The following is an 11366-nucleotide window of genomic DNA, read 5'->3' on the forward strand; positions in this document are numbered from 1 at the left end:
GGTTCTTTACTAATAGAGAAAATACGCAATAGCCTTTTGAAATTTTGGATCTACAATTATTTCTACAAAAAACATTAAATACTATTTTAAAAATATTTCATGCTTAATTCGTTGTTGAGCTGGAAAAATATTCTCAGAATTTTTTAGTTTTTAAAAAAATATGTATGTTTAATTTTTATTTTACAGACAGCCATGAACATCCTGTTGAAAAGAATGTAATACAAAAATGTCAATCAGAAGCTTCTCTGGCTTTGCAGTAACAGACTGCTACATGAGATTAGCATCTACATTTCTTTTTTTTTTTTTTCTTGTTTTTGAGAAACATGGATAATACGAGTTACATTTAATTTTATTCTCTCGGAGATGAACAAAGCATTTTTTTTATTCAATTTCAATTTAAAACTATATCTTAATAAATTCCTAAAATGATTTAAAGATGAATATGCACTCAGAGTAGCAATAAATAACCGAATTTCGGCTTAACAATTATTTTTAAAAGTTGTTAAAATCATAGTAAAGTTGCTCGTGAGCCGAATCCAACAACTCGGATCCTGAAGCGGAACCGGAAGTCCGTCATTTAACGGTCCTATTCAGTTTGTTGAGCTTGTTGTTTGCGCTTGCGCTGTAGCTCGGACCTTTGTTATTCCATGTCACTATGGCGCTTAGCAAAACGTTTGGGCAAAAACCGGTGAAATTTCAGCTCGAAGAGGATGGAGAATTTTACATGATCGGTTCTGAGGTCAGTATCTTCAAATGTTTATAACCTTGCTGCTGTTACGGATCGTGATTTTGAGCAAAAACGTTCCGGTGTGTCAGCCGCTAGCTGTTAGCTTACCTATGCTAGCGAGGCCAGCTGAGGGGAAAGGCAGCGCGTGAAGGTTCATTCATTGATGATCAGAGAACAGCGCGGGGATAGAAAGTGTTGATCAATAATAAGTTATCAGAAAGTGAAGTCTGGAATAAAATTAATCTTTTATTTAATCGTAAACGTCAGCTGTCAAGCAAGCTAAGCGTTAGCATACGAGCTAACATGACTTCAACAAACAAAGCGCTCATTTTTAAGACAAACCGTAAAATTAGTTGGATTATTGCTTTATTATGTTAAATCTAATGTTGATACGACTTGCTCTGTTGTTTCGGTCTGTCTAGGTTGGAGATTACCGTTTTAAAATGACAAGTCTAACGCTTTTATTATGTTTAAATGGCCTGTTTTTCTAATTCTGCACCACTGTAGAAGATTATTATTACATTATCACATGTAGAAGATTAGTAAGTGGAAAATATGTCAACAACAAATGTAAACAAAGAACCAAGAAAACACCTAAAAGGGTGAAGAAATGATTAAAACTTAGTGTAATCATGGGATTAAAAAAAATATCATTCCATTCATTTTTATATATTATGCTGTTAATGTGGACAATTCCCACTTGTTTAGCATCAGTTTGGCCTTGGATTGTGAGACGTAAACAGAAACGTATATTAAACTGATAATCTGATTGAAGGGTTATGGAGGTATGACTTTGTATTTGGGTCTTTGTAGATAGAAAAAAAAAGTAAAAATCTGCCAATAAACTCAGAATTAATCTCAGAAAATGTTTTGGAAATAATTTCTAAGTTTTAAAAGTAGTTAAATTTTCGATATATATATATATTACAAATTTTAAACTTTCTGAGCTGATAAATTTCAGAGTTTTTTTCTAGTAATGTTTTTAGATTTATTTCAACATTTCTGAGGAGCTCAGATATTTCCTTGTTTTTTCTAGTAAATTTCTGAGATTGAGATTCTGGTGTCTGAAACATCACAATTTTTTATTTTTTTTTACCTCTTTATGTATTGATTTTCTTCATTTTTTTCTGGCTTTTTGTCAGGTGGGGAACTACCTGCGCATGTTCAGAGGCTCCCTATATAAGCGATACCCGTCATTATGGAGAAAACTGGCAACAGTGGAAGAACGGAAGAAAATTGTAGAGTCTTCACACGGTCAGTTGAGGGCAGCACTAGTTGATTTTTTTTTACCACTTATTATAGGGGGCCTGGTTACAAGATTATGGTCATAATGTTAGCAGAAAAATGATGCAATTTTACGAGAAAAAAACTTTGTCATAAAGTTGTTTTTAATGAGAAAACATTATCAAGATGTGCAATTTTTTCCTTTGAAAAAGATGTTTACAGGATCGTTTCTGCTACTGATAATAATTTTATGCTGATATGTTCATAGTATTACCTGTAAAACCGATACCAAACTATAACTTGATGCTCAATATTCCTCATTTTATTTTATTTTTTGTTGGATTTTTCATAGCAGTGATACTTTATTCTCCTAATATTAGGAGTCTGTAACAAAAAGCAATTAAAAGGATATTAATTTCCATTCAGATGATTAATATTTTTTGAAGGGCAATTTTGTTTTCAGAGATTTTATGAGGCATTTTATTTATGGTATTGTTTGTTTGGTTTTTTATTTTCATTTTATTTATTGTTTTTGGTTGTTCTCTGTTTAATTTGGATATTTAAAATATCGTCTAGCTCCATTGTTAAGAGTTTAAGCATAACAAAATTATGGTTCGTTGGTCATTTTGAGGCTGAATTTGCATTATTATGCTGTAATCAATATATTACTTGAAAATTGTCTCAAAACAACAAAATTATTGTTTATCGCACTAATTTCCGGGGCAATTTATTGTCCAGGAAAATGTATCACCCGAAACATGGTAATCCAAGGAGTGAATTAAATTCAAATTTTCTAAGACCAAGAATTTGATCAAATCAATTTATCGCCCATCTTTCTACTCTTAACATAAAACTGAGCTTTTATGCTGTGAACAGAGTGAAATAGATGTTTTATTTTTCAATCATGTTTTTATTAAACTAGCTAGTTTTCCTAATAATGGTCTGACAAAGACATACTTGGACTGTAATTTATGAAGTTTACTCAAACCCTGGTTTTATTGTGTCTTGATGATTATTTTGTAAAATAAGTTGGTGTTTTCTCATTGTTGTCTTCCCAGATCACGGCTACACTCAGCTGGCCACCAGCGTTACGCTCCTGAAGGCCTCGGAGGTTGAGGAGATCCTCGAAGGGAACGATGAAAAATACAAAGCTGTGTCTATCAGCACTGAGCCGCCCACCTACCTCAGGTAAAAAAAAAACCATCTGGAAAAAAAGCAAACACACTTTGAGACTAATTATCTCTCTGTAAAGCAGCCAAGATGCTAAAAGCTCACATGATTATGGAGATATTGTCACTTACTTACAGATGCATTTATTTTTTTAAATCAACTAAATCTGGAAGTCCAGCTATTTTATTGTATGTTACTGGACTTAAAATATTATGTTTAGCTGTTATGTGAGCAGCATTGTTTTAGATAAGCTGATTAATTTTTAAACAATTTTTAGGCAGATTTGTGAAGACACCATTATAGTAATTAAAAGGCTTGTCACAATTAGCAATAAATCAATTAATCACACCTCTAATTATAATAACAGAGCAATAATGACAATAATAGAAAAGATAATTCAAGAAAAATTCTTTGTTTTGTATTTAGACTTGCCACGTAAAATATCATCATAAAAAAAATTACTAAAAGTGTTGGTTGGCTAAATTTGTGCCGTTCTTGAATTGCAGTCAGGGGCCACACAAAATTAGTCCAAAGGCCACAAATGGCCCCCGGGCCACACTTTGGACACCTCTGATGTAGAGTCAGTGCACAGTAATGTAGATATGTGTATCATCTGTGTAGTTATGCTAGCTAATCTCATTTCCTGTTATAATCTGAGCTGGTGGGAGCACATAGATACTGAATAAGAGAGGTTCTAGGATTGAACCTTGGAGAACCCTGTATGTGATTTCTGTCCACTTTGATAAGAAGTTTCCTATTGAAACACAGATGTTGCTGTTCTTTCTGACTCTGGGATTCAATGGTTCGGTTCTGCTGTGTCTCCACCAGGGAACAGAAGGCAAAGAGGAACAACCAGTGGGTTCCCACGCTGCCCAACAGTTCCCACCACCTGGACGCCGTTCCCTGCTCCACCACCATCAACCGCAGCCGGCTGGGCCGGGACAAGAAGAGGACCTTCCCCCTGTGGTGAGGCGCCCCTGCTGGCAGACGGTGTTACTTTGGTTCATGTTTTTTTTTTATGGTTGAGGCTGTGCTTGTTTGGGCAATTATTACCTCTGGTTATGTCCGTTATGTAGCTGGGAGGACCTTTGCTTTTATTTTTGGACAGTTATGATACATAACCGTGGCAACATGGTATAGGCATTTGCAATAAATCAATTAATTGCATAATAACTTAAAATGAGCTTGATAAAAGTCTAACTAGCCCTTTTTTAAAGGATAAGTTTGCTTACAGACAGTTCATTTTATCTGTTTTTTTTATTTATTTTGGATATTTAAAATGTTTTCCAGTTCTAGTGTTAAATGTTCATTTTGATTTAAAGTTTATTGATCTTTGACAATGGGTTTTTGCATTATTTATGTCATTACCATTATATTACATTGAAAAGCCGCCATTTTGAGAAACGCTGCAAACATTTGACATCCAGTAGGAAGTAGCTAGTTTGCACCACCTGCCACGTTTGTCTGTTTTTGGTTTTATTTAGGACATTTAAACTATCTTCTAGTTTGAGTTTTTAGTGTTTTTTACTAAATTAAAGTTAATGATCTTTGTGACTGTTGGGTCTAAATACCTATTAAACAAAACACAGGAAAGACAAGAGAGTTAAATTCTTTTTGTACTCGCGAGGAGAGCAGACAGAGAGATGCTTTCAGTTACAAATCTCCAACCGCTCTGAAAACACATCTCCCGCTCCCTCTATTTTATTGCTTTTTTAGGGGACCCTCTTACACTGAGCGCTTTAACTCTCAAAGGGAGGGGAAAACAATTTATCACATTGTTGCAGCGCTAATGACATTTACTATTAGACACATGTTATCTACACTCTAAATCTTTCTGCTCCAGTCGAGTACCAGACACGGCGTCGAGTACCACAGGAGAGCAGACAGAGTTGTCTCCGCTATCTCCACGAAGGCTTCACTGCTCTCTTTCTCAAAGAGGTCACAGGAAGGAATCATAATTATTCAACACACAGAGACATTACTTAGAATAGAGGAAAAAGAGAAAAAGCATATAATTAAACATTATCTAAATGTTACTACAAAGCTACATGATACAACGAATATTTGATAATTACTAAAAATACAATTTATCCAACAGTGACAGTGAACTTATCAGTGTTTTACTATAAAATGGTCTTAAAATTACAATGCTATTGCTTATTTCCAGTTTCTGGGAGAATAAATTATACAGTAAATTTTATAGGCGTGGTTCATTTTTTGCGTCTTTAAATGTTCATCAGCTTCGACGACCACGACCCGGCAGTGATCCATGAAAACGCCACACAGCCTGAGGTTCTTGTTCCGATCCGTCTTGACATGGAGATCGAGGGTCAGAAACTGAGAGACGCTTTCACCTGGAACATGAACGGTAGCTTCTCACTCATTTCTCTCTCTGATGAGATTTAAAACAAACACTTACAGAGTGTTCCTGTTTTTTTTAAATATCCAGAAAAGCTCATGACACCTGAGATGTTTGCGGAGATCTTGTGCGACGACCTGGATCTGAACCCCCTGGCCTTCGTCCCCGCCATCGCCTCAGCCATCCGGCAGCAGATCGAGTCCTACCCGACAGACAGCCTCCTGGAGGACCAGACGGACCAAAGGGTGATCATCAAGGTGCGGCTTCACTCTTAAAGGGGACCTACTGTGCAAAATTTACGTTTGTACTTCCATTTCTAAAAACAACCCAAACGCTTAACCCATCCCTCCCTCCCCCCCAAAAAAACACCCAGGTGGTTGTTGGCAATAAATTCAAGATTTTTGGTGTCTGGAAAACGAGCAATTTCAAAAACTTCACAAATAAGCAGACACTGCCTGTTACCTAGAAACCCAGCAGAGTTCCGTCTGTTACCTAGCAAGCCAAGCTGAGCTCCAGAATGTTTGGTTAGCTGAATCAGTGACCCAAACAATGGCTGCTGAAAAAGGCAAATGTTTTGTTGTTGACTTACCATCCAGAAACCACTTGCTTCGCTGTTGTTGGTTGTGCAGGAGGCTCTACTTCTGCTTTTCAAACCTGTACAGTTGTATAATTGTGCATCTGTTTGCAGCCATTTTCACGTGTGACTAAGCATGTTACAAATTTTACAATAACAAGTATTCTGGGACAATAACTTTGTCCCAGAAGTTTTTGCGATAAATGTTGATATTGCTGTTTTGAAACCATTTTCAGATAAGTTTGCCCTCTCAAAGATCAATAAAATTTAATTTTGTAACAAACACTAAAACATGGAACTGGAAGATAGTTTAAATATCCAAAATAAAACCAAAAAATATAAACAGAATTACAATCACGCACAACTGGGCTCATTTTAATTTATAATGCGGTAATTGATTAATTGATTCATGTGAGTGTAATTGTTGAGTTGGAGGGCGTGACCAGCAGCAGCAACTTACTTGGATTAAAAGTGACAGAGCCCTTAAACAGCTCTTTCTGAATTGAGATCCAAATAGGTAAAACCGACCAGACTGAAATCTCATTATTTAAGAATGATTTTGTGCTAAAAAATGTAATGAATGTTTTTTTTTAGCTCATATTCCTGTCCAAACCTGTTCAAGGAAGCATAATAGGTGACCTTTAATGCAGGCGGCAAATTTTTTACGTTCTTCTTCTCGTCGTCCAGCTGAACATCCACGTGGGGAACATTTCTCTGGTGGACCAGTTTGAGTGGGACATGTCGGAGAGAGAAAACTCTCCGGAGAAGTTTGCCCTGAAGCTCTGCTCGGAGCTCGGCCTGGGCGGAGAGTTCGTCACCACCATCGCCTACAGCATCCGAGGTCAGCTGAGCTGGCACCAGAGGACATACGCCTTCAGGTACCACAAGATGGCGCCTCAGCAGAGCTGCAGCTGTGTTAATAATCAATTAATCAGTTTATCACATAAAAAAATCTGCAGATTTTTCATTTAATTACTTAAACGTTTTTACGCAATATTAGAAATGCATTAAAAGATGCAAATAATTCCATTCATTTTTTAATAAGAAAATAAAATTTTTTTCTTTTAGTGCACTATAAAAACACAAAATCTTACCAAGTATTTTTGGTCTAGTTTCTAATGGAAATATCTTAGTACACTTGAAATAAGGCAAACTAACTTACAAGTAACTTTTCATCTAAATATAGGAGCTTGTTTTAAGTTGATAATGTCTTAATATTGATAAAGTACTAGTTATACTAATACTTTAATAGGTGAAATAATCTGGAACTAGTACGTTTTCATCAGTACCAAGGATTTTTTACACTCTTTTATGTCTGAGTGTGATTCAAGGCTAATATACACTTGCTAGCTAACTAGCTTTTTTGTGTCTGTCATCGAATTGTGTAAATTTATCATCATTTTGTTCTGTGACTTGAAGCGGTTAATGCTAACGGTAACTAGCTGCACACTCCTGGTCAGCTGGCTAAATGAAGTTCGTTCCTACTGTAATCTTTTCCAGTGGCTCTCTTGAAAAGTTCTACTAAATTTGAAGGCTGTTCTATATTTTTGTTTGCGACTCTTGACCTTCTTCACTTTAACTGCTTGTTGGATCAGCGGATCTGACCTTACTGGGTCTTGGTCTGGGATAGGATGATGAAATGTTTCCAAACCCAGACAATAATCCCTGCCACAGCTGGACACGTGAGTGGAGAAACGACTCCAGACTGTTTATTTTAATGCTGATGGACGATGTTTGTTGTCATTACGACACGAGCAGAACGAGACGTTTCTCCTGCAGATGCGAGCAAAAAATGCAAAAACACAAAATGTTTTCAAAAAGTGTTTTTTCCCAATCATCCCTTCTGTGAGCAATAGGACCAGGCTATGAGAATTTTTGTTTAATTACATCATATTGTACCAGAAAAAATGTCATAAAATTTAGAAAAAAGTTACTTTACTGAGGAAAACAAGCTTCATTATCAGGATTTGTTGTGACCAGCTCAGTTCATGTGATTTTTTTTCCTTAAAAATAGTTAATTATTATAATTTGATGCCATTGTTAAAATATTAAGTATTTCAGTTCACTGTTATTGCTTACGCACACACTAATGAGGTCATAGATATTCATTCATTAACCTACAGTATTTTTCTTTTTCTCTAATGTAGCTTTGATATGACTCTGGTGCTGTGATGTATAATAGAAGTAAAAAAAAATATTTGTAAAAATAAAATATAACTTCCCCAAAGTGCTCAGCATTCCTCATAAAATTACGACTTTATTCTCCTAAATTTATGCCTGGGGGTGCTGACATCACTCTGAGCTATGAAAACCCCAGGAGTGCATTGGTGGAAAAAAAAATTCCCCAGTATTATTAAAACAATTTATCTCTCAGCCCCACTTTCATGTCACTTGTTAATGTCTCTCACATATAATTAAACAGAACACACCGTAAATTTAACCAGGAAGCGGTTTGGTATTTTTCAGTGAGAACCCGCTTCCTACGGTGGAGATCGCCATCAGAAACACGGGCGAGGCAGACCAGTGGTGCCCCCTGCTGGAGACCCTGACAGACGCAGAGATGGAGAAGAAGATCAGAGACCAGGACAGAAACACGAGGCGAGTCTGACGATTTTATCATTTATTATTCTAGCCTTTTTATACAGTATAAACAAATGCAAATAAACACATGGATTCATTTATTAAATAAGAGAAAACAGCAAAAACGTAGCATTACTTTATTGAACACTGTGAACAGTACCGAAAAAATACTTATAACATCAACATGTGAAAAACTTCCAGCTCGACTTATCAATACAGTAAAGGGCTGATCTAGTGATTATTTTTCAGATTAATTGATTAATAAATTGACACCAAATGTGCTTTAGAGATTGTTTTTTTTTTTTTTTTTTTACAAAAGTTAAACACGTGAAGATAAAATTTTGCAACTTCAGTAATTTACAACATTTACAGACAAAAAAGTATTTATATCCAGTATTTATTATTTCTCTATATCTATATATTGAACAGTTTTGGATCGATTGCTCCTCTAAATGCTTTCCTTTCAGCAAATGAGCTTTTTGAGTCTGTACACTCCAGAAAACGACAATTTGATTACTAAATTAGTTGTTTATTTCAATAATCGATTCACCACGATTTATCAAATTAATCAATCAGCCCTGCTTTCATTTCCTAAGGATAGAGTGTATGTATGAATAATTCACCAGAAGTGAAACAATTTAATTTTAAACAACTTTTTGCTCAATTTGATCTTTTTCTGTAATAGATTTATCAATTAATCAGGTTTGCCTGTATGGCACAATTTATCATCAACACCGTAGTTCAAAAAAACATTTTTTTGAAAGCATAAAAATAAAACGTCATAAAAAACAAAATGCAGTCAACAATTGAGAAACACTTAGTCACATTTAACATCAAAATGCTCAATTCAGATCAAATAAATTGGAAAATTTTTCATTTATTTGGTTTAAAAGCAACTTTAAACAAGTGAGTAGTTAGTTAGCCTTGAGTTAAAGGAACTCAGTGTTTCGGCTGTTTTCTATTAGTTTATTAAAAACATTTCCTCCTGTTCTTGTTGTTTTTTAAATGCAACTATTAACACCTGCATCCTGTTTGTCCCCCAGACGAATGAGGCGTCTGGCGAACACGTGGTAGATGTGAATGCAGCAGCAGCAGCGCCCCCTGCAGAAACATTGAGGCAGGACCAGTTGAAGGGCAGCAGAGGTTTTTCCTTGTCTCTGGAGCTGCTGGGCCGGACTCTCGCCGTTTTATTTTTAATTTGAATCTGTTTGTTGAAGGCCCGTTAGAGGATAAAAAATTAAAAACGACCTAGAAACCTTGATGTTTTCCCCGCGCCGAACCCTTCTTCCTGGAGAAGCTGCTCTTCTTGACCTTTGACCTTCTACCTGACCAGCAAGACAGACAAAAACACACCCGACTCAGATAATATATTGTTTTGTTGTATTTGTTGTCTTTTTGTACATTTTAATAATTCTTACAAAATAATAAAAAAAATCAGTAAGAAATGTATTTGTTGTCCTTTTTTGGGCTTTAATTCCTGCAGGCAGATTTTTAACGGACATGAAAGAAATTTATTAAAATAAGACAAAAAAAAATTGTAAAGCGATGGAGAAGTTTGCACTCTTCTGAGGTTTTTGTGTCATTTCCTTCAGTGTTTGTTAGTCCAGCGCCCCCACAGGCAAGGAGGGGAACAGGTTTTTCATTCAATTTGGATCGTTTGGCAGATCAGTGAGAAAATGAATCACAGCAACAATTTTCGTCCAGAATCGAACCGAGCTTACCGGACTACTCGATTCTGCTTCAACACAACTGAATACAGAAATTTGATCTCCAGCAGGACTCTGGAAAACCTACGACAAAGTATCAGGGCTCTCTTGTAGATATAAAAAAAACGGGATTAAATTTATTAAGAAAAAAAAAAATAACATCTTCTAGACAAATGATTTCTGAGCTTTAAGAATTTTGTTTTTCAGAAAGTTGAAAATTTCTAACTTTTGAAGCTCAAAAAAATAATAAAAAACAGAACATCTGTGAAATTAGCCTCAAAATGTGAGTTTTTTTCTCACAAATTTTTGACAATATCTAAACTCAAAGTTTTTTTGTTTTTTTTTAATTTTTGACTTCTCAAACTGAAACTTTAAAGTTTTTTCCTAGAAATTTTCTGGCAGACATTTACTCCTTTTTTAAATGTACAATGACGTTAAAGCAGATGCGGTTGTTCCAGCGGAATCTTTCCCAGTTGCCTTTCATTTCCAGACTCCTCTCCGTCCTGGTTGGACTCCGGTCCTGGTTTTCCCAGCTGTGCCGCCGTCGTCCCACAGAGTCGTGTTGTTGTGCTAAGCAGTTTCCATTTTGTCTGAGCCACAAAGGCAGCGGGTGAAAGTGCAGCGTGTGCAGACGAAGCTGCACGGTTTTCCATGCGAGGCTTCCAGTTGCTCCTCGTTTCTTCTGCAGCTTCCATTACATTCCAACACAAAGTTCTATGGGTTGGTCGTTACAGACCCAGTTCTGTTCGGTCTCTGCTGTAACTGAGGCCGTTACCGTTACTTTTCTTACTATATGTAGGAAAAGTTCGGAGAAAGTTTTGACCTTGCAGCATGAGAATATAGTCAGTTTGAACTTTTTAAGCCTTCTCAAACAGATCGATTGATTATCTTTTTGATTGTCTTATTGATTTTCTGATCGCTTGTTGCTCCTGGAGTTTTTAGCTGCCTTGCTCCTCGTTGTGCTGCAGATCTCCTCCTTCCTGCTGTTCCTCCTGGAGGAAGCGGCGGTCAGGTCCCTCAGGTGGG

At 36.1% G+C, this 11366-nt stretch overlaps 1 protein-coding gene across 1 annotated transcript; it reads left to right on the forward strand.

Moving 5' to 3' along the window:
- The first annotated feature begins 587 nt into the window (after window positions 1-587).
- Window positions 588-9969, forward strand: smarcb1a (SWI/SNF related BAF chromatin remodeling complex subunit B1a). The gene is made up of 9 exons (XM_028033004.1): window positions 588-739; window positions 1870-1981; window positions 3010-3139; window positions 3950-4087; window positions 5362-5489; window positions 5571-5737; window positions 6742-6932; window positions 8521-8652; window positions 9678-9969. The coding sequence occupies exons 1-9, from the start codon at window positions 656-658 to the stop codon at window positions 9706-9708; spliced, it is 1113 nt and encodes a 370-aa protein (XP_027888805.1). The 5' UTR covers window positions 588-655; the 3' UTR covers window positions 9709-9969.
- The last annotated feature ends 1397 nt before the right edge of the window (window positions 9970-11366 follow it).

The sequence above is a fragment of the Xiphophorus couchianus genome, chromosome 12, assembly GCF_001444195.1.
Source record: "Xiphophorus couchianus chromosome 12, X_couchianus-1.0, whole genome shotgun sequence".
NCBI lineage: Eukaryota > Metazoa > Chordata > Actinopteri > Cyprinodontiformes > Poeciliidae > Xiphophorus > Xiphophorus couchianus.

Coding starts and splice junctions, on each gene's coding strand:
- smarcb1a (XM_028033004.1), top strand. CDS start 656: ATGGCGCTTAGCAAAACGTTTGGGCAAAAACCGGTGAAATTTCAGCTC. Junction 1,982..3,009: donor AATTGTAGAGTCTTCACACG/GTCAGTTGAGGG, acceptor TTGTCTTCCCAG/ATCACGGCTACACTCAGCTG. Junction 8,653..9,677: donor GACCAGGACAGAAACACGAG/GCGAGTCTGACG, acceptor TTTGTCCCCCAG/ACGAATGAGGCGTCTGGCGA.